The 24,022-nt window shown below is 46.4% G+C and overlaps 1 protein-coding gene across 3 annotated transcripts in view; it reads right to left on the bottom strand.

Moving 5' to 3' along the window:
• The window catches only part of LNX2 (ligand of numb-protein X 2), an 858,121-nt gene that overhangs the window by 112,540 nt on the left and 721,559 nt on the right, over positions 1 to 24,022 (bottom strand). For 2 of the 3 annotated variants that reach the window (XM_069639047.1, XM_069639048.1), the window contains exon 6: positions 10,857 to 11,000. The exons of the other annotated variant lie outside the window; for it this stretch is intronic. In XM_069639047.1, coding sequence (XP_069495148.1) covers positions 10,857 to 11,000 — 144 coding nt within the window. The remainder of the gene's footprint in view (positions 1 to 10,856; positions 11,001 to 24,022) is intronic. 3 annotated transcript variants of the gene reach the window in all.

Here is a 24,022-nt window from a genome sequence, read left to right as displayed (position 1 = left end):
AAATGATTCTCCTTTCAAAATGTTCTCTTGGCAGGCCAACCACCGAAGTTCCTGTGAGACTATGCTTGGAAGACGTAGGAGGTCTGACATCCTTCCTTAGAACTGGGACCACTGAGTCCTGAGAGCCCATTGGAGAGATCTCATTCTCAGGTGAGCCTCTGGCACCAGAAAAAGGCAGGATAGTATGAGGCCGAGCAACCTCAGAAAATCGAAGGCCGGTAGATGCGGGGCATTTTGGAATGTGGTCACCATCTGCAGAATGTCTTGAGCCCTCACCACTGGTGGCAAGGCTTTTCCCAGGGATGCATCCAGGACGGCCCCAATGAATTTGAGTGTTTGTGATGGTATCATGTGGGACTTCTTGAAGTTGAGGGAGAAGCCCAGTCTGTGAAGGGAGTGACAGGAATAGCTGAGATGTTCCAGGGCCTGTTCTGGGTAACTGGCCCTGATCAGCCAATCGTCCAAGTAGGGGTAAACGTGAATTCCCCCTCTGCTGATACTCGCTGCCACAACCACCATCAATTTGGTGAAAATCCTCAGGGTGAATGTAAGCCCAAATGGCAGAACCTGAAACTGATCATGAGAACCGCCAACAGCGAACTTTAGGTGCTGTCTGTGCTTGTGATGGATCTGTACATGAAAGTAAGCATCCTGAAGGTCCGATGATAGCATCCAATCCTGAAGCTGGAGGGCCTAAAGGATCTGTTCAAGTCTCTTAAGTCCAAAATGGGTCTCAATCTGCTGTCCTTCTTTGGTATTAGAAAGCACAGGGAGTACCAGCCCTTGTTCCTCTCCGCTACAGGTACTGGTTCGATTGCACCTTTCTCTAGCAGGGTTAGTTTCTCTTACATAAGGAGCAGATCTGGAACTTTGTAAGAGTTGCTCCCCTGCCATGCATCTGAAGTAATAGCCTGTCATTCCATCAGATGCTGTGACAGTCAGCCTACCACTGCAGTCTTGTGAACCAAGTCCTCAGAGAGGTTTTGGGGCGGCTGACGCAGTGGCTGATGGTAATGTAGCTGCTGCTGCTGCAGTGTTAGTACTTCTTCCCTGTCTGCCACGTGGGAATCTTCTTTGGCCTCTTTGAGCTGGCTGTTCCCTGCCCATTCCAAATGTGGAGTAGTGACGAAAGGACCTACCCCTCCAGGGTGCACCCATGGGGCGGCTTGGAGGTTGTCTGATCACAGCACCAAGTGATTTGGCTGCTGCCTTAGACGTTTGCAGTTTGTCCAAACTCTCATCAGCCTTGCTTCCGAATAAATGAGTGCCGTCAAAGGGCATGTTGTGAAGCCTGGATTGTACGTCTGAAGCAAATCCTGACTTTCTCAACCAGACCAGAAAAACCTGTGCATAACTGTACTCTCCGCCATAACTCTGCTGATACTGTCAGGAGAGTCGAGACCAGTCTGGAGGGATTCACACATCGCATCTTTCTCATCCTTGACCATGTTTAAAAACCTGCCTTGCTCTTCCTCTTTGGGGATATGGTCAGCTGCCATGGATATGCACTCCAAAAGGGAGTGAGTGAACCTTGCCAATGTGCACGAGGCATTAGCTGATTTCAGGGCCATACTTCCAGCTGAAAAACCTTTTTGGCTCAGGCGTCGTGATGCTTATCATCCCTCTCCGGAAGTATTGTAGGGTAGGCATTTTGTCTACTAGTTGAGTTGGCAACTTGAACCATAAGGCTCTCTGGTGCTGGGTGTTTTGATAAGTAAAATGGATCAGAGCTTGCAACCCTGTATTTTGAAGTCAACTTCTTGTTGACAGTTGGACTAAGTTCAGGCACCTCCCAGTTGGTAGCCACGCACCTTTGCAAGGCTGCAGTGAATGGCACAATTGGGTCTTCTTGGGTCTTCTGTCCAAAATGTCGATTAAGTCGTCCTGCTCCAAGACTGGAGTTGGTCTAGACCAACCCATATATTCCATTACTCTTGTCATCAATTGTCTGTAAGTAACCTCTGCATGATTCCCGGGGTCTGCCCTGCCGAACCCTACCTCTGGTGAGGTGTCTAAACCACTGGCATCATGCAGGCATTCTTGTAAATTCTTTATTCTAGAATCTTCTGAAATGAATGCTTCAGGGACTGATAGGCGTACCATAATAGAGACCAAAAGGCCTAGATTCATATGAAGATTCCTCTGCATCCTCATAAATAGAGGAGAGTGACTTGAAATATTCAGCCCTAGGCAAAGGGGTATATGTCTTCTCCATTGTACTTGATGTAGTCATAATATTTATTGACAAAGGAGCCGAAATCGTCGAGACTATTGACATCTTCGATGGCTGCGTCGACGGCTTCAACACCTGTGGCATTGAGGAGCCCGACGCTCAAAGCATCGATGGCTTTTCCTAATTTCTGGGTGCAGATGACCCATCTTTCTACCCCTATGGTGTCGATGTTGAGTCTCTCTGCATCAGTGACATCGACGACTCAATCCTCGAAGGGACTTTTCCTAGACTCGAGGGATCCTTCGATCGCTCTCGAAGAGTTTTGCCCGCCGGGTCCTAAGACGCACGGCTTTTATGCTTATGAGGTCTATCGACCTGAGCATGGCTTTTGGGTATAGTCGAGGGGGACAAGGCCGCATTCTCGAACACCTTCAACATTTTAAGTCTAAACTCTTCCCACTGGGCTGGAGAAGCAGATTTAGTCGGGCATATGACCCGTTCCGCAGAGGAACTGGAAGACGAGGAAGATGGCGATCTATAGCGCCATTTCTTTCCATGTCTAGACGATGACGAGCGGTGGGAACCACTACGTGATCGGGATCGTTTATTCTTCTTACGGCGAGGAGAAACAGCTCTCGACTCGTCTGAAGTTTTTTTTTTTGGCAGAGTTGAAGGGGATTTATGGATCCTACCTGCCGCAAGCTTCCCTCTGCACTCGCTCAGGGCTTTCGACGTCATGAACAGGCAGTCCTCACACTCCGATTGAAGGACGAGCGGATCCCAGACACCACAAGCATATTCTATGGGGGTCTAAGTATGCTCGGTCACAAGCCCCTAACTCAAGCAGGGACAGGAGACTTACCAAACTGCCACAAAATCACCCCGGCAGGACATCACATAGAACTGGATGCGGCTTAGCCCTCAACTGAGGACTTTCTAATAAACACACGCCTCCCGAGAGGGGAAGATTTAACAGAATTGCCTAGATAAAACTGGCACGTAATTGGGGAGATGCAAGCAGGGAACAGGTAATAGGAAGTGTAGGTTATTTGGTTGAGGTCAGAGAAGGAGAAGGGGGGACAAGAGACCAGCAGGAGGAAGGTAAAAGCAGTTTTGTGTGGTGACTATTCTTGGAACAGGTGAGGTGTTGGTTTAGTGACTGCAAGGGTACTACTATGGGAGTGAGCATGTATGTGAAGTAGTCTAGGCAGTGTAAGGAATGTTTATGAAGTGACTGCAAAAATGAAAGAAGGGTGTGTGGTAGCAAGTGGGGGGAGTGGTAACAGCAGTAGTGGGAGGAGGAGAACAAAAGTGGGGCAATGAGAGTATTAGCAGGAGGAAAATAGTAGTGGGAGCAGGAGAGAAGTAGCAGGAGAAGAGCAGTAGCAGAAGTAGAAGAGTAGTAGTGGGAGGAGAATAGCAGTGGGAGAAGGGGGTATGTAGGGGGAAGAAGAGTAACAACAAAGTGTGGATGCACGAGATAGGAGTGAAAACCTGGCGGGACAGAAGATTGGTGGAGAGAAGTGAAGGGAGGTGAAGTGGGTAGAGTTGAGGGGCAAGGGGAGCAGTGGGCATGAGTGATACCAGTTGAATCCTGCACAGCAATTGCAAGTCACAACCCCAATACCAATTAGAACACTAACCTTTGGTGAAAGTACGGAAAGTTAGGTAGTCCCTGAGGGAATCAGTGAGCCTGCATTTAGGGAAACATCAGTGGGTTAAGCCAGAGGTTAAACAGTAGGGGTCAACATTCAATAGCACTAAAAGGGGTGGCTGGGCTAGGGAGCTAGGGAAAGTGGGGCAGCTCTAGGCCCCACAAAGATCTCAATAAAGACCCTTAAACTGTCTTTGAGAATCAGAATGTTTTCTGTGCTATCCGTGAAAAGTTTAATAGATCCCACCTGGGTACATATATTCAGGGACCACTTCAAATGGATGGAATAAGTTACTTACCTCTAAATCCAGTATCTTTAAAATTCTTCACACAAAATTTGATTTTAATGATCTTCTGGTATCATTTTAGTTTTCTGTATATTGATTTCAAGTTAATTTCTGCAAGCACAGATCAAAAAGAGCATTAAAAGATCATTGCATCACAACTGATGTGTGGTCCAGTATTTCTGGGTCCTCATAGCCCAACCGTTGCCATGTAATGTATCCTATATGTGGTGGAAATTCATGGACCCTCTTAAGTACTATGTCCAGATCAACAAGATATAAGTCAAACAAAGCAGGTGTTAAAACACATCAATGTTTAACAAGAGCGCTTCATAAAAATGGAAACAAACTATCTCTTTGGTATTGTTAGGAAGGGCATACTTGGTATTAGAATTGTTGGCTCGGCACTCGCCTAGCTCTTGTTAGGCATGGTATCACAAGTAGATACTGACACAAGAGCTGCAAGTTTCAAAACCTTTATTGATGGTTTAAAAGGGGTTGGTGGAAAACTCCTATCTTGCCCTATAACTAAGATAGGAGTATTCTCGACCATCAAACAAAAAGAAAATACAGTCCTTCTCAGTCCTTAGTCAAAATAAAATGGCCTATACTAATAAACCTAATGCCTGCCCTCTTCCTAATACAATAAAAGTGTAAAGGGAATGTTTAATGCAAAAAGGAAAATCAGTGTTCAAAAGAAATGTCAGTATGGCTGAGTAAACTCCCTTCCCCATGTTTTGTAGCACGGGGTAAGGTGGCACACTTGGAACTTGTGACACACTCTGGCTTTGGACACAAGGGGCCTCATTATAAATTTGCCGGTCCGGAAACAAGGGTGCCGGTGAGCTCACCAGCACCCTTGTTTCTGGACCTGCAAACTATGAGTCTGCCTACCGGAGCCACTTTGCCCGACAGGTCTGACCCTGCCAGGTGAAGTGGCAACAGTAGGTAGACCGGTTACGGAAACACTGGCGCCGTTAGCAACGGTGCCAGTGCTTCCGTGTCCCCACCCCCATAAAGTCCTATGGGACTCTTTAGGAAAGGGGATGTTCATTTTACCGACGCCTGACATCCCAGGCCGCCGGACTTGGAATCTCCTGGTGCCACCGGGTAGTCAGGCACCAGCAAAACTTTACGAGTCCAGCAGCAACCCGCCGGTAGCACTGGCAGGGTTACCGCCGGACTCGTAATGAGGCCCAAGGATGCAGTTTGTTTCGTGGACCAGGGCCCACTTGGCTATCCACAAAAAGTCACTAGTTTATCCGCTGGACCTCTCGGCTTTCTCTCACTCCAGCGCAGGTCACCTTTTAGCTTGTAATACAGTTCAACAAAAGTTTGTTTCCTCATGGTTACCACAATTCAGTACAGGTTTCCCTCTGCCAGGCTCAAACCTTTCAATCACAATGTGTGGGGGTTCCCTTCCCCAAGTTTCAATCACACCTTCATAGGCTTCCCTCTGTCGGGCTCAAACCTCCTTTCACTTTCCTTGTGCTGTCGAAGACTTTCGAAACTGTGAGGCTTTTGCTCTTACCTCGGCATGACCACTTTGACCTTCTTCCTCAAACGTCACTTTTTCTCTCCTACTCTTCTCAATGTCTTTGGTTGATTTTATATATGTTATATATGACATTTCTGGAGCGCTCAAACCCCTGGTCAAGCAAGGGTTGTTTGCAGGGCTGGAAAGCTTGCAGGGTAACAAAGTTAGCCAGACAAATAGGACTGTGAAAGGTGTGTTTGTAACAGTTTCCTAAATCTGCCCAAATTGGCATCTGACCAAAGAGAAGAAGGTAAAGTAGTCCGGATTTCAGGACCTTGCACTGCAAAGTTTCTGCGCTCAGCAGAATTAAGTCTCAATCTAGGAGAGATCAGCAAATCAACCATAATTAATCAGCGCAGTTCATTGTCAGCATAATGAAACAGTCTCTTGCTAAGGTGCACAGGTGCCCTGCCATACAGGCACTTATGTACTAGGGTAGCAATTTTAAAGATGATCCTAGCAGCAAACGGTGAACAGAGAAGGTGCATCAGGGCTGGAAAAACATGTCCACGATAGGGAAGGGTCATACCAATTCTATCTGCATTGCTCTGGAGTACCAGAAGCTTGAGGCAAAGCGATTCATGAGAGACGCCACATAGCGAGTTGCAATAATCCAGTATTGAACCAATTATTGCACAAGCAATGGTAGACATATGATCAGGTGAAAGGAAGGGTCGAATCTGCTAGACTAATCCCGAGGTGTTACACACAGTCTGATTAATTTGAGTGGAGAAGTCTAACAGTAGACCCAAAAAGACACCTAGAGATTTAACTTTGTTTAGAGTGGTAATACTTCCTGCATCCAAATGGAACAAAGACGGTTTGAAGTTAGAACACCCGAATAAATACGAGGGTGTACCTGAATCAGCTCAGTTTTCATGGTGTTAAAACTGAGCCAGTTACTCTGCATCCAGGTCTTAAATTGACATAGAATATCTGTAACGCTCACCTGGTATCCACGGGGACGTCACTCAGCCTGTTCTGACCTCTTATGACCTCAAACCCTTCCCTGGAGGCTATTCGGCTGGAGACTGGGCCTGAAACACAGGATTGGTAGAGTTTAACTCCCTATTGTCTCTATGTGCTTGAACCCCTTCTTCCCCGGGGTCCAACCCTTCCCTTTGATCCACAGCTCACCTTGTTTTCTTGGATAGTGTGCTCCCCGTCCTGCTTTCAGCGCAGGGGCGCATTGATTGATGCGGGCTCGTTGGTGCCTAGTTACTTCACTGGCAAGAGTCCGACAGGTAAGTATAATGAGTCTTTTGAACGGTTCTCTAACTTCGTTCCTTTCCTTCCTTAGATGATAGCCCGCGTCCGGGGATGGCGGCGTGCTGCTGAGATGAGTAGCGCAGAAGGTGAGTGAGAGCGCAATGCACGATGCACCCCTTTCGTATTTGTATTGAACAGAGTTATTTTTCTGTATCTTTTAGGTGCCGCAACGTTTTCAGCGTGGATGCTGGTTATGAAGAACAAATGCGGTGGGTAACCGCGGTATGCGGCGCCTCTAGATGTTTCCACACTAACCTGGAGTGTCTTTTCCCTCTTGCAGATGGCTGAGAAGTTCCGGAGACAGAGTTCCCCCGGAGCGGCTGGGATTCACCTAAGCGTTTGAAGCTCGTACAGTATTTAAAAATAAGCAAAGATTTGCAGAATGCTTACTAATGGCTTTTTTCTGTTTTTTTCCCTTTTCCTTAGGAAGCGGCGTGCCGGGATGGGAATGACACCGCCTAAGATGCCCGCAGAACAGAAGGAGCGATGAATGATGGGCAGAAGTGCCGCAAGGTAAGGCTGTTCCTAACGGTGTTCTTGGTTTTGCAGGAGCTGAGCGCAGAAGAAAGATGCCGGCCTACTGGAGACCGATCCGAACACGGTGAGTGTCACGCTACAGGTGTAGAAAACGCAAAGCATGTTTCTCAGCCTGGGTGTGGCTTAAATAGTCTCTGGGTATCCCAGGTGTCTCTGGGCTGAACCACACTCAAAAGACTAGACCGCACATGCAGTTCTGGGAACCGAAATATGTGGGGGCATCCATCTTGTCCCCATCAATGCACTACAAGTCCAATCCCCAATGTTATCCTATGGGAGTGAGTGAGTCTGGTGCCACAAGCGCCACGTCTGACTCCAAGTGGGTCTTTGGAGGGATGGAGAGGCCGTTGAGGGCCATGTAGGTGATCGTGGCTTGGCTCCAGCCTGACATCTTGGAGGGCTGGGGACATGAGGGGCAGGAATCATGACAATATCAGACAGGATTGTGCTATCAGACAGAGGACGGCTAGAGACTTTAAAAAACGATTGAGTGTTATCCGCATAGCACTGAAATGCAATATCCATGTGAATGAGAAGGTTGCGAAAAGACCGGACAGACCCTGGAGGAACACCATAATTAGAGACAACAAAGTCAGTGGGTAAGCCATTCTGAGTAAAGCATATAGGTATGCAGTGAATATATCGAAGAAAAAAAACTCTGAATGAAATAATACCGAAAAAACAACTAAAAATAAATATATGGGGGGTGGGGAGGTAAGGGGTTATAAAGTGTGGTGGGTGGTTCGGGTGGGGTTAGAAGCATGGGGAAATGGGGGTTTGGGGTGCTGTGCCCCCTCCAATTTTAAAAAAAGAAAATAATATATTTGATTTTCGGTATTATTTCATTCACTATTTTTTGATTTGTTGATATCACATGTAACCAAGCATATACTATGTCCCTTAGCAAAAGAGACAAACCAAGGGAGTACTGAATCAGATACTCCAGACACCAATGAGAGCCTTCTGGAGAAAATACCTGATGATGCAGCGTGTCAAATGCATCTAGAAGGTCAGCCATGATTACCAGTGAGCTATCATTATTGTCCAGATTCCAGAGAACCCCTCCCCAATGTCTAATAAGGCAGACTCTGGGCCTCATTACACGGAAGGCGGTAAGGGTTAACGGTCACCGGTAATGGTACCGGTGACCGTTAACCCTTACCGCCTTACTACGAGGTCCCTTTGCGGGTAGGTACTTTAACGCCTGCTGTTTAGCAGGCGTTAAAAACCAACCCGCAAAGGGACCAGGGTGCTAATTACGGTACGCAATTTGCGGCACCGTAATTAGCGCCTTCCCCATTCCCATAGAGCCCTATGGGGCAAAAATGGGAATGGGGAAGGGCAATGGGGGAAGGGGGAATTACCGTCCCGCCAACCTTGGAATAGGGCAGTAATTCCCCTTTCCACCAAGGCGGTGCCGGTATTTTACCGGCATGGACCAAGGTGCTAATAGCACCTTGGTCCTCCACCTACCATGTAATGAGGCCCTCTGTACCATGAAAAGTACTGAATCCAGCCTGATCGAGACCTGATAACTGGTGGGTCTCCATGAAGGCGTGTAATTGGGAGGCCACTATATTTCCAATTAGTTTCATAAGGAAGGGGCAATTGGCAAAAGGCTGATAGTTACCCACCTCATCGGGATTCAGAGAGGGTTATTTTAGAATGGGCAAATCAAGGAAAGCTTTATCGCAGGAGGGGCAACTCTTGAAAAGAGAGAGACATTATACAAATTGATCAAGTAAAGGAGCAAAACTTCATCTGCATCTTGAATTATAAACATTGGGCATGGATTTCGTGGACAGGAAGATGAGCGTATGGCCTTCAACATTGACCACACCTGCTATGGGGTAACTACCTCGAAATGAACCGTAGGCAAAGACATGTTTAAGGAATTGTTCAGCATGGATGAGTCGCAATCATCCGGCAGAGGAGGCAAACCAATAGAATCACGGATATGTTGGATTCCAGATTCCATAGATTGGAGAATGTTCTGAAGACAGGGAATAGAGACAGACTTTTTGGTTCAGGAAGAATGTTATTGAACGATTGCTTTATGTGAATTTCCTGCACGATTGGCTACCAAAATATCATCTTTATGTTTCTTTTTGACTGTCATATGATATGGTTATCTGGTATGTATGACAGAGTTCAGCCCGCAAAAGTTACTTGTATAATGAATAAAAATGCAGCCTATAGGTCAGAGGACCTCTCAAGTGTGCAGCTAAGTTAAAAACGGAACATCCAATAACCATTAAAATAACTTTAAAAATAACCACACCCCAATTGAGGTCTATCACACAACAATGCAGCAAACGTTTACAAATGTCTATTTTATTAGTACATACCATTCCTGGGATGGCTCCTAATGTAAATAATCAAAGCAAAAGAGCTGATGGCATCTGGCATTCTGCAGACTGTTTTATTTTCAAATCATTTGTTAGATGTGAACTACTCGTGCTTAGGTGAATGTCACAGTGTTATCCATTATGGATTTCTATTTTAATAGGTGCTGCAAATTCATGCGAATGTACCTCTTAATTGTGATTGATCATTATACTCATTACATTTACTGATAATTATTGCAGTGACATGAACACTCACAAACTGCAATAATGTGGGAACCATGACCCTTGTTATGAGTAAGTAAAGCTACAAACAGGTAATAATAAATACCGTCCGTAATTGCCACCTGCCTGATTGTGGGCCTGTCGCAATTACTGTATCCATAGTTACACAGGAATAGCGCATGCAGTAATTGCACTGTATTACGATTGAAATAGCTACTAATTCTTACCTCCATCCAAGAAGTGGAGTTAAAAATGAAAGAAATAAAATCAGAAGCTTGTTAAACTTCCTTCCCTATACTGAAGGAAAGAGCAAGAGCTTTCCTTCAACACAGCAAACCTTTTTCCTCTGTATGGGGAAATAAAAAGGGGGTGAAACTGTGCGTATAACTGATGCCAACCTTCTCATCACCTTTGCAGCTTAATGCACACAAGGGTCAGAATGTACCCTTTTGTACTTTGAAGAAATGTATATAGTCGCAGTGCTATCTGTTACTGTACGCATTCAATTTCCATCCTTAAAATGAGTGTTGGAATGGATGATGGAAAAAAAATCTAAAAAATAACGCATGCAAATTTCCATAAAACCTACACACAATATTTCTGGAACTCTGCATCAGTTACAGCCATCCCCGCAAATTTCTCACGATTAAACATATTAGCAGAAATACTGCATGCATTAACACTAATTACTGCATGCAGTATTTACATTCTGAATCTGCAAAATTTATAACGAGCTTGTAAGTGTAAAACTATGACAAGATATAGGAGCCATTAATACTGAAGCTTTGTAATATCTGTTGATAAATCTGTATGTGAGAAAAACGATGCTCACCTTATGTGAGCTGTGCCTGTTATGGTACAGTAGCGAATGGTGGTGGTACTGGAAGCTGCTAACTGTCCCGGTGTCCCTTATGATGCTGAGAGTCTGCTGTTTCAATGAGCGGGATATTGTGAAATTAACAATATCCCCACTAACCTTAGTGCAAAAATAAAGCATCAAAGTTAGGTCATGTCAAAGGACTACATTCACACAAGTAGAATGACAATTTATGAACGTAGGAAATAGTTACTTATCTGTAACAAAAAGTTTCCAGTTTTTAGTTATTCTAAAGATTTACATTCTTAGAGTAACCCATATCGTCAATGAGATGGACTTTAAATGACACCACTCTCCTTGAGAGTGGCATTTGAACACATCACTTTTTTCCTCACCTGAAGCTGCCGTTTTATCGTGAGGTATCACCATTATTTTGACTCCAAAGTCGCTGCAACGTGCAGGCTACACAGGAGTGCAAGACGCTATCGTTTCAACGCAAAAGTTCTCTGTCGTTCAAAAGAGCCCTTCATGTCTGCACATACATACTCTGTACATAATGCCAGCAGGTGTCCTGGCCTTAGTGAAGGGTTATAAACACTCAGTCACACACCATTGCAAAGTGCTAGACAACCCAAAGTAAGAACACTCGCCTTTAAAGCTGCAGGAGCTGTGGGTTCAATCCTCGCCGCCAATGATACCCTATTGGTTATTTTAGAAAATGTTGTGCAACACAGTCGATCTCTTTTAAAAAGAACAGTATCACACATTTCACCCAATATGGGGTATTTAATAATTGTTTAGCTATTGTTTTTTAAAAGCTTGCATCAACAGCTTCAACATTATTCAATAAACACTCCAAGTACATATAACTAGGACATAGGTACTCACAAACATTTTCTAGGGAGTCAATACATTCGGTTTTGGGCCACATAGATCACTGGCTACTGAACAATTATCATAGACCCTAAAATGATAAATACCTCTGCTTTGATTACAACTTCAAAACAAGAATTATTTGTACTTACAAGAACACTGAGTCAATAATGCTGTTAGAACATGAAAGGACATAAATACAACGTCATACAGGTTTGGGCAGTCATACCCAAGGAATTTTCATTGAAACACATAACACATTGTGTATTTTAAATCATATTTGGCAGGTAACATCATTAATACATTAAATACCATAAAAAGCAATTCATTTGTAAATTTGAGAGTTCTTTACCAACAGACAGTTGTGAAAACAGAAACTGTGTCAAAGCACTTGTTTTGAAGCACTTTTGGCCAGTAACATTTACCAAAAACTTGATAGGATTAAAAACTACCATAGTTGAAAAATATCACAGCATGAGGACAAGAGGCCCAAGCTACTGGAACAAGACACCATCGAGCCTGCATTAGGACCCACGTTGTGGGTGCCACCCATTGTACCAGTACCAAAAAAGGGTAGGATGTCATCCGACTGTACGTGGACATGAGACAGCCCAACCAAGCAATTAAGGGGGAATGCCAGTAAGCCCCATGCATCACAGACATGACACATTTGTTGAATGGGGCCAAAGTGTTTTCAGAACTAGATCTTAACAAGGGCTACCATCAGCTAAGCCCTGAATCAAGATACGTCATCGCTGTGATGCCCTAGGGGTTTTACTACTAGAAACGGCTCTGTTTCTGGGTGTCATCAGCGGCAGAAATAGTTCAGGCCGAAATCCAGAATGTCATCCAACACATTCCGAACTGTCTAAATTACATTGATGACATTCTGGCTTTCAGCACCGACACTGAGCATCATGATAACACACTGGTGTGGGTGTGCATGGGACTGGAGGCAGCAGATTTCACCCTCAACAAGGACAAAAGCAAGTTCCAGAAAGACACACAGAGATTTTTTGCCCACATCTTCTCAGCATACGGGATGACACCGGACCTGGGCAAAGTCGCAAGCCCCGAATGAAACATCCCCACCTACAAATGTCTTAGAGCTAAGATCATTTCTAGGCTAGCTACTGCATGCAATACATCAGAGATTTCTTGACCACCAGTGAGCCATTGTGGGAACTTACGAAACAACAGACAGCGTATTGGTGGTCGCGCAAGTGTCAGGATGCATTTGAGGACATATGTCAAAGAATATCAATGGCTGGGAAACCAGCATATTTTGACTCACGAGGGACACTTCCACCTGTTCCTCGACAGGAAGCTGTTCACCATAATAACGGCTCCTCAGGCACTCCTATTAATTTACAAAACACCCGCAGGCGTGCATGCCCCCAAAATTGGACGGTGGGGGTTACGATTGCAACACTATGCATTTACCATTATACATCAGCCAGGAACAGAGGAAAACCCAGCAGATTGTCTTTCCCGAGATCCGATGAAGTCAGAAATTCCTGAACCACCAGTGGCTGATAGATAAATGAATTACATGGTCCAACAAGGTGCTCCCAAAGGGGTGGAAAGTCTAAGAATAGTCCAAGAAGCAGAACAGGACAAGGCTTTCTGCATCATGAGAGAATGTCTCAAGTCGGGCAGATGGAAGCAGGCCAAGAAAGAAGTGGAAAAAATGTCAAAAGAGATCCAGAATGAAGTCAATAACTTTCCATTGGTAAAAGTGGAGCTCTCCATGTCGGAAGAAGGCCTTTTGCTCAAAGCAAACAAACTAGTCATATCTGCGACACTGCAAGTGATGCAACTGGCCCATGAAGGACACAGGGCTATTGTGTCCACAAAAGGACTGCTACGGCAGAAGATCTGGCTCCCCAGACTTCATGTTTGAATGAAAGAGATGGTAAAAGGGTGCTCCAAATGTTGCATGTTACATTATAATGCCAACAACGTGTCCCGAACCCCTACAAATTACATCTCTACCGGTCTGGGATGAGGTGGCGATTGATTTTTTTTTTTACCAATAAATGACAGCCTGAACATACTGGTGGCCGTAGAAGAATACTCAAGATTCCCGGAAGCTCAAGTGGTTGAGTCAACAGCAGCTCATCATGTCATCTCTGCTGTGGACAGGATGTTTACGGTATATGTTATTCCACGGATGGTCAAGTCGGATAATGGGCCCCCAATCACTGGCCAAGACTTCAAGACATTTGCAGAGTACATGGGATTCAGACACCAACGGGTAATGCGTTGTTGCCGCAGGCCGATGGCACCATAGAAATATTCATACCAATTTGAAGCAAGCTCTGCAAATAAGCCATTTCACTGGCAAGCTGTTTGAACAATTGTTATATCAGCTGTTGCGGGACTACAGAAGAACTCCACACAGCGTGACAGGAAAATGTCCCTCAGAAGTGATATGGGCGTAACATAAAAACTCGGATACCTTATGTCCCAAAACCATCTGAGACCTACCTGGAAGATGAGAGCATGAGACGCAGGGATGGTGTGGTAAAAGAGAAAATGAAGAGATATGCAGATGTAAAACGAAGAGCCAAGGAATCCCGTTTGGAAGTTGGGGATGTGGAAGTGGTGAAACAACCCCAAACACACAATCACTCAACAGCATTTTATGGGGACCCCTTGATAATATGATCTATGGTAACAGCTGAAGGAGATCATCCACAGGTGACCAGAAACTCCTCACATTTTAAGAAAGTATGAGGAAAGCAGTAGGTATTACCCAAATTGATCATTTCGAATTGGGCGAATAGTACAATTGGCCGAATTCGGCCAATACTATTTGGTCGTTTTGAAACAATCAATTTGGGTAATCACTACCAAACATGGGGAGCGGGGGTTGTTGGGGTGTCCCCCGTTCCCCATGTTTGGTAGTGATTGCCTATGGTAGTAACGGGGGTATAGAGGCGGTATGGAGGCGGGGACAAAAAATAAAAAAGAAAAAGTGGACCCTGCGACGTTAGATCCGACCTGTGTAGGAGGGACGGATCCGACGACGCAGGGTCATAAAAGACCTGGGCGGTCACATGGTAAATAGGGGTTGGGGGGTTGTTGGGATGTATGGGGAGTGTGGGGGTTATAACATGGCAGTTTTGGCCATGGTCAATTTGGTCGCAAACAATTGTACCACGGCCAAAACATATACAACCAAGGAGTGGACACACAAGGTTCAGGACAATAGGGAAAAGGAATGGTATCTGCCCAATGCCCCCTATCAAGGAGATGATGAAGGTTAAGAGAGTGAAAGTTGGAAGGAACCAGTTGAGAGCACACCAGAGCCCAGAGAGTGAGTTTTTCAGGAGAGGCCAAATAGGGCTCAAGTGAGACCTCATCGACTTATTGAAGAAATGGGGTAAGTGGACTTTTAGTTAAAAATGGGGGGAGGTTGTAGTGTCGGGATGAACGCTCTAGTTGTGGGAAAGGGGCGGGACACAAGGGAGGAGGAGGAGGAGGAGGAGGAGGAGGAAGGGAAGCCATGGAGGGCGCATAGGGTTTACCAGCGAGATGCTGAAGAATAAAGATGTATTTAATACATGCTCCTGTCTCTGCGTCCTTCATATAAAGGGAGGTGCCATGTGGTGGTAGAACCAGAGGCATACCCGTGGTGGTCCCAAGGGGGAAGGTGACAACAGAGGGCTACAAGGAGGACTGCAATGAATGCCCTGATGTCACTTAGGGCATTGGTCATTCTATGCTTGTACCGTGCATCCATGGATTTAGGCTTTCATTAAGAGAAATTCTTTCGACCTAGCTTCCATCAAAGGTGACCCATCTGTTGCACATGAGTCCTGGGCAGCCATTGAGTGGCTGCAGCACTTTTGTTCCGGCCACCATAGCTCTGTCCTGGTTGGCTGCCTAGGGCCGAAACAATGATGTGTTGGAACGTCCCTTCACATGGTACATGCCCTCAATGTCTGGACAAGTTCATCATAAATCCGCCATGGGAAATTACATTACATGCAAGATAGTAGCAATCTACGACTAGTGTGTGCCTTCCCTTGATTTCCAAAGCATAATCTTTAATGTGATGTTGCACCAAGCTCTTAAAGGAGTTTTTAATTTTGTTTTACTTGTGTGTGGTCTCAGACTTAAGGTACTGTTGATTGTACTAATTTACTATTGCCTCACATGGAACAGCTTCTGCTTGGGATACAAGAGGGGGTCTGTTGCTATGACTATCTGTTGCTGTCACAAAACTATGGTACTCTTTGTTCAAACATGATGCTCCCATTTCCCTGGAGTTGTTGGAGTGAGGGGCTGACCCCCTACTTTAGCATGACTCTGCTGAGGCATTGGTTTACATATTAAGTAGCTTTCGACTGGGGGAGCGCTGTTGCGCGCGACGCTGATGGCCGCTTGAAGGTAGAGCTCCAGCCTGCAATTAATCCTGAATGCAATCAATCCTCGTTGGGGCTACCGACAGGCTGGGAAAATACACAGCCTGGTAGCGGAGGGTCTGCGGCACTACCCATCTGAAGCTGGAAGAAAATCGTGCACAGACCCGCGAGATACGATCCGAGGAACTTTTGCCGTTTCAACAAGTGGAGGCGTCCCGCGCCGCGGCTCCACGCCAAAACTACTATACATCGGAGGCGTGACATAGCCCGCGGGCCGGGTGGCGCAGGGGCTGCGTGGCACGCTCTCCGGCTTGAAGCTCCACTGAGCTACTGCGGGTGGCCGGTGCCGAGCGCTATACTCGCTGGCCTCCTGCCCACTGAGGGGGCTGACCACCCGCACCCCTTGACATCGGCTTCCCGCCATAAAGGAATCTGCGGCCGTGGCCCGTTACTTCCACGTCCCGCGCTGGGGAGGCGCGGGTGCGGCTGCTGCCCTTCGGCCCGCGAGTGTCCTCCTCACTGCGCAGGAGCTGCCTGCCAGACCATCCAACCTTGAATCGGCAGTGGACCGCCATACTTACATATTTTGCCGGCGACCTCTCGACTCCACTTCAGTGTGGCGTGGATCCTGCTGCTATTCACTGAGCTGAGACCTCTGACGTGGTACTGGGCTCTACGGGGCCCGTTGTGGTTGAAGGATTGGACCGCTGGCATACAGTGTGCTTCCCTGCCTGATCGCTATATCCTGATTCCAAGGTGGTGGCGAACTGGCACTATGATACCCCGCACCCTACAAGGTAACACCCCTGCACCCACACTCCTTTTGACTTGAAAGCGGCCAGACCTGGCACCGCTTCTGCTGCTTTGGGATCCTTGGGCTCTGGGGGCGGCTGAGATACGACGTGGGCTGGAGGAACAAGCTGACCACTTCAGCTTGGTGGACATTTGCGTAGATCGCATACTGCCCCAGTCTGTGCCGGGGGACTGCTAAAGTGACACTAGCCAACCCTGTGAGTGTGGATCCGGAAGACAGGCAGGGTTCGAGTAACTACTTAACTATTGTCCCACACCCCCGTTCTGGGGTGTGTACTCCAACATGCCCACTATGCCCTGGGACGGTTGAGTATTGAGACCTAGACTCTCAACATCATGGTGCACTAACATACTACGCCCCGTCCAAGATACATACTCACAATATAACGTACACCGGAGCGACGTGGGAGAACACAAGCCACCCGGCCAGATATATGGGCCGCCATGACAGGAGGGGAATCGGCCCCCAAAAAACTGGCCCGATGGACTCCTTCACCAATTCCCAATCACAAGGGTCCACCGCGCCGCCACCCGAACCAACGGATAGCCAACCAGAATCACTGATGGACGAGAGAGTGGACAAACTGATGGCAATGGTCCAGAATGGCTTTCTGGCAGTCAATAGTAAATTGGACGATATTGGGGCAACAATTAGCTCCTTGAAAGCAAGGGTTGATAAGGAGAGCGCACGAACCACTGAAGCAGAGGGCAGGATCAGCGCTAATGAGGACTTGATAATTCAACATGGCTGGGACATCGCGCAACTGAAAGGGGACCTGCAGAAAACCCTAAATAAATGCGAGGACCTTGAATTGCGGTCCAGAAGGAACAACATCCGACTGGTCGGGGTGGCCGAAACCTTTGGCAAAGGGTCGATGGAACGACAGATCGAGAACCTGTTGAAAACCCCTCTGGGCCCTGACTCTTTCTCAGACCATTTTCTTGTAGAGCGAGCTCATCGCGCCTCGGCACCCCCGGCTCGCACCATTATCGCTTGCTTGCTCAGTTACAGAGACAGAGACGCTATCCTTAGAATCTCCAGGGAGAAAGGCTCCCTCTTTCACAAAAACAACAGAATACACATATACCCGGACTTCTCAACGAATGTGCAGTCTCTGAGAAGATCCTATGAACCAGTCAAGAGGCAACTGAGACTTCGTCAGATCCCATATGTGCTCGTCTTCCCGGCTAAAATGAGGATCCAACACGGGGCCCTAGCGCATTTCTTTGAAAACCCTACTGAAGCCATGACATATGTTGAAGCCTCCATTCCGCTCCCCCCCGAGAGCGGTGAACTAAAACTTGCTGCCCCACCTGCCGGATGAGCCAGACGAACATGATGGCTGATGGTTCTTGACCCATGCTGCGCCACCACGAAGTTGAAATCCACATGAACGGCAAGGTGGCCCCGACCACCACATATGTTATGAAAGGCCGTGAGCCCTTTTCGATAAACGGCCGTGTGAGTACAGCTCTTACCCCCAAGAGATTTTTCAAGTTATGGTTCAAGGGATACATCATCGTGTTGGGGTTGATGATGTGGTTCGGGGTTTGTGGGGAAATCGAGAAAGGGTTTATTCTGGCACTGAGCTGGAACTGTTCGGGGAAGTTCAACTGTTAAAATCTGAGAGCGGTTTAATTGCAGGATACCCACGCCACTTAAGGCGGGAGCAGCTTCATGGACAGAAGATCATGCCACGATACGGTTATGACACAGGCTAATGCGGGGTTAAACATAAAACTACTTTCTTGGAGCATCCGGGCCTTAATAATCCGGTTAAGGCAAGGAAAATCGCAGCATATATTACACGCCACAACCCTCACATCCTCTTTATACAAGAAACACATGCACTTGGGAATGTTAATACCAAATTCCTACCTAGGTGGGGCCTGCATAGATACTATACGGAATACTCAGCACAATCAAGGGGAGTGTTGACCCTTATACATCCCAAGCTGGACTTTAACTATCACTCCAGTAAAATTGACCCACAAGGCAGATATACATTGGTGTGGGGGGAACTGGCGGGGCACCACATAATTCTGGTCAACACATATGGCCCTAATGTGGATGATCCACAATTTTATTGTACAATACTTGATTTACTGGCCGCATCAAGTGAGGCACAAATACTTTGGGGTGGAGACTTCAATACAATATTGGACCAGTCCCTAGATCGTTCTTCGACCCCCCTAGAACTCCATCCGAAGCTGCACTGGTCGTGAAACAGATGATGGAGCAGACGGACATGATAGATGTGTGGCGCACGCTACACCCAGACGAGAGGAAATTCACCTTTTATTCGTCTGTCCACGACTCCCACTCCCGTATAGATTACTGGCTCATTAGTTCTTCCCTGGCCGGCACGGTCACTGATTGCAAAATACACCCCCGCACCCTCGCAGATCATTCACCGGTAACACTTGATATCCAACTAGGTGACACCCCACCACCGGCTAGAAGATGGAGAATGCCCCCCGTGATCCTTAAGGATCCCAATATTTGTGAAACCTTACATATAGAAATAGCGGAATTTTTAGAACTAAATGAGGGATTGGTGACCACCTGTGCTACCCTGTGGGAGGCATTCAAGGTCTGTATTCGGGGAATCATCCTGGGCAAGTCTACAGGTATGTTGAAATCAGTACAGAAGGAATTGGATATAACTGAGGCCAAAATAGACTCACTACAAACCGAATATGGTGTCGTACAGGACAAGGGAACCCTATCCAAGATTCAGACCACGCTAGAGGAATTCAAGGGGTTAGCGAGGAGGGAAGTTCTATACATGGCCGCACCGGCCAGGGCCCGTAGATACGGGGAGAGTAACAAAGCCGGGAAATTCTTAGCCAATATGCTTAGAACCGACAGGCACCACAATCCGATCCCCAGCAAACAGAAACCAGATGGAGCGATGGTCAATAGGGAGCAGGACATCAATTCCACCTTCGCTGAATTCTATTTCGCCTTATATTCCAACCACGATAAAAGAATGAGAGAGGATACGTTCCGATACCTAGATAGCCTTGACCTCCCTACACTGACCACTGAGACACACAATCTACTAGATCAACCCATTAAAGTTGAAGAACTTATAGAAGCCATCAAATCCCTATCCGGAGGCCGTGCCCCCGGCTCAGATGGCCGGGGTGCGGAACTATACAAAGAATTCCATGGCAAATTGGCCCCGATATTACTGAAGGTGTGGGAGGAGGCGTTGAACTATGGTGTCCTTCTTCTTGGGATGTCCTTCCTTCTTGGCGAGGCAATCATCACAGTCCTCTTGAAACCCTCCATGCCGGCACAAGACATGACATCCTATAGACCCCTCTTCTTAATAAATACAGACGCAAAGATTTTCGCCAAAGTACTCGCAACCAGACTCCTTCCGTATATGCCGATCCTGGTTCACCCTGACCAGGCTGGATTTATACCAACTAGATCTACAGCCCTCAACCTGAGACGCCTATTCAATGTAATAGCACAGATAGACCCAGAAGCAAAGGCGGCTGTGGTGGCCCTAGACGCCGAAAAGGCATTTGATTCCGTCTCCTGGACATACCTATTCCTGGTTCTCGAAGGGTTCGGCCTGGGCCAGTATTTTATTAACTGTGTGCAGCTACTATACACCCAGCCATCAGCTAAAGTCCTAACTAACACCACCTTATCTTCTGCGTTTCAGCTGCACAGAGGGACCAGGCAAGGCTGCCCCTTTTCACCCATACTCTTTGCACTCACCATTGAGCCAATGGTAGAATACATTCGTCAGAATCATTCACACAGAGGTCTTAGGATGACTGGTCCCCCGCAGATTATATCCCTATACACAGACGACACACTGCTGTATGTCCGAGGAGAATTTGCAATAAATTATGTCAGACATACATGAGTTCTCAGACCATTCGGGATACAAAATCAATGTCTCCAAGTCTGAGATATTCCCCTTGTCCGATGGTACAGGTGACTTATCTGAAAACGCAGGATTTAGACCCGCCCCCACCCAGGTACACTACTTGGGAATCATGGTGGCCAGAGATAGACAACTGCTATACACACATAATCACGGTGAATTGCTGCTACACCTGACAACTAAGTTACAGCTGTGGGCCAATCTTCCGCTATCCCTATATGGCCGATTGGCATTACTTAAAATGGTAGTCCTCCCCAAACTCCTGTATTATTTCAACAACATCCTGATCTGGCCTGGTAAACCCTTTTTTATGGAGCTCAAATCACTCGCCTCCTCTTTCATCTGGAACGGGAAGACGGCCAGGCTGGGGTGGGACAAGATGGTGGAACCTTTTTCACAGGGAGGTATTGCTGCACCAGATTTTGAACTCTATTACTTAACTTCACAAGCACAATTTGCGAAACATTGGTTCGATCCTGAAGATACAGCCCCACACATATCCCTTGAAAAATTTGCTGTCCGCCCCAACAACATACAATCAGTGCTCCTTTATCCCATCTATGGTTATATCTGCCCGTTTGACCCGGTCTACACGACCACACACGCGTGGTCCAAGATCTACAAAAGGATCGGCCTGGAGACTCCCTATGACCCGGAGGTCCCCCTATGGAACTTTTCCAGTATCTCCCCAACATTTGATAAAGCCCTCCAACGATCCTGGGATCCCAGCAGGCTTTTCATGTTACGGGACATGTTTCCTGACGGCACGTTCTGTGAATTTACAGACTTGTAAGCGGTGGGAGGGGGTCAGCTCAAGCGCTTCCAGTACCATCGCATGAGGGGCGCTTTCGCGGCTAGGTGGCCGACATTCCCGCTAGAACCCCAATCACACGAATGTATCAGGGCGATAGTATCAATGAATAGCCATAATAAGGGGGTCTCAATGTTATACTGCCTAGTGCAAGCCCACACTCTGTCCCGCAACACTATAAAAGGGACCTGTGGGCAACCAAATTGACGATATCAGGTGGGCCTGTTACTGTCAACTCACTAGATCGGTCTCCATGAACTCTGGGCTCTGACTGATCCAGTTCAAAATACTGAATCAACTACACTACGCCCCTGCCAAGTTAGCTAAATTTGTGGAGGGCTGTCCGGAATCCTGTCCTAAATGTAATGCCCCAGATACGGGGCCATATCACATGTACTGGTCATGCCCTTTAATTATGGAATTTTGGCAGGAGGTGGCAGACCTCCTTGAGGATATAACAGCAATCACAGCGACTTTATCTCCCCTGAAATACTTACTAGGGGACATTGGTAAAGTGAAAGAAACTATGCAACGTTTATTTAATATTGCATGCATTGTCGCCAAACGCTGTATCCTTAAATGCTGGAAATCTGGAACTGGACCGACCCGAGCCAATTTCTTAAAAGACCTTTGTATGGTTAATGACGATGAGGAACTCTTTGTACTATCAGTCCCATCACCTTGTCGTCCCAAAGACATTTGGACATTGCTGCGCCTATACATGTGTAATCTAATTCCCGACATGGATACGACGCCCTCATCTTCGCCCTGAACTGTGATATCTGCTACCCATTGTATTCCCATATGTAATGGAACTGCGTCTACATTATGTTATGATGTTTATGTTGGTAATCTTGTTGTGAACCTGTTCTCTCAATAAATAAAAGTTTTTAAAAAAGTAGCTTTCGACTGGATCCAGTTGCAGATTTGTAGTTTATGGCAACATATTTATTTTGTGGGGTTTATTCTAGCTGTAGCTTAGAAGTAATGTTAGTAGATCGTTAGGAGTCTTATTGGATATTTTCTGGGGCCCCATGTATGTGACACGTGATGATTTGATGTTGTATCTGTAACCTCACTTGCTAGTTTAGGTACCCAGAGTTAGAGACTGGTAAATGTAGATGTTGCTGTTAGGCTATAGTGGTGCGTGTGATCCTGTATTACAGAATCATTGATTGTGACACTTATGCCAGTGATGGTTGTGAGAATAGTGATGTTATATTTGGTAGTGCAGTGAATAGATGGTTACAATATTGTGGGGAAGGAGTAAATTGTGATTATCTGCATCGTTAAAACTATCATTGCTGTGATGAAAGTTGTATTGAGACTTTGAGCACACAGATTTGGTTCAGAAAATCCATCTTAAATTATTGCGCTTTTAATACCTGTGAGGGTACATCGCAGGCATGCCTGTGTCCACACATACATCACTAGTTTTGATACAGAAGTCATAAGATTTAATTGACTCTAATCCTTTCTTTACGATGAGTTAGTTCCTGAGTCATGGCAAAGAATGAGGATATTTTTCAGTGCAGTAATTTCTCTTTTATCCATTTTGCTTTGCTAGCACACTCCCCACTTTTATGCTGGGGCTCATCAGTGAGCAGTTCCTTATCCGCTTCAATCCTATTCAGCTCTGTGTCGTGGCCACCGGGACGGTCATCTGGTCATGACAGTCTCTGCTGTTCCATCACATTCCTACTCCATGCCGCATTCAGTAAGTGCCTGCAAATAAGGGTTTACATGTCAGTCAGTCGCCCCCTCTACAGTCAGCGGGGAGAATTTCCACTCTAGCTGTCGTATCTGAGTGGAACAATCTTCATTGGAGCTGCACAACTGGGTGAGGTAGAGCTCGACCCCTTAACACGTATCGGCAATGTGGAAAATTCTCTGCTATAGTTCCAGATTATTCACTCCACAAGGTGCCTCTGAAAGGGCTTTCGTTTTAAGCACCTTAATTGTTCCAACCCAGTTGTCTGGCATCAAAACTGCAGCTACTGGGTGAGTGAAACGAAATGACTTCTGCCCTGCACAAGGGTGAGTAGTGGCTAAAGCACCTACACACCCCTCAAATTCCTACAAACCAAGAGTGATCCAATCGTAAAGGTAAAACAGGCACAGTTAAGAGATATATCTCCTTCGTCTTTGTGGTAACATGGGCCAAGGGAAGGCTATAGTCTCAAAAGGGGTGTGAATGTGATTCAGTAACAAACCAAACAGCAATAGTATAACAGTGCAAAATAAAGGGAATGTCCTATAAAGGTTATATAAAAATAGTATACGTTGGCTGGAGTTGTCGGTGTCGGGACTTCCTATCCCCTGCACACCTCCTATTGGTGATTTCAGATTCAGCCTGTAGCCTGGATCATGGTTTGTCTGGGGACCAACTCCAGGGTTCCC

The sequence above is a fragment of the Ambystoma mexicanum genome, chromosome 7q, assembly GCF_040938575.1.
Source record: "Ambystoma mexicanum isolate Mex_15411 chromosome 7q, UKY_AmexF1_1, whole genome shotgun sequence".
In the NCBI taxonomy this organism is placed as follows: Eukaryota; Metazoa; Chordata; class Amphibia; order Caudata; family Ambystomatidae; genus Ambystoma; species Ambystoma mexicanum.
Note: the sequence above shows the minus strand (reverse complement) of the source record. Positions and strands in the feature narration are given on the sequence as shown.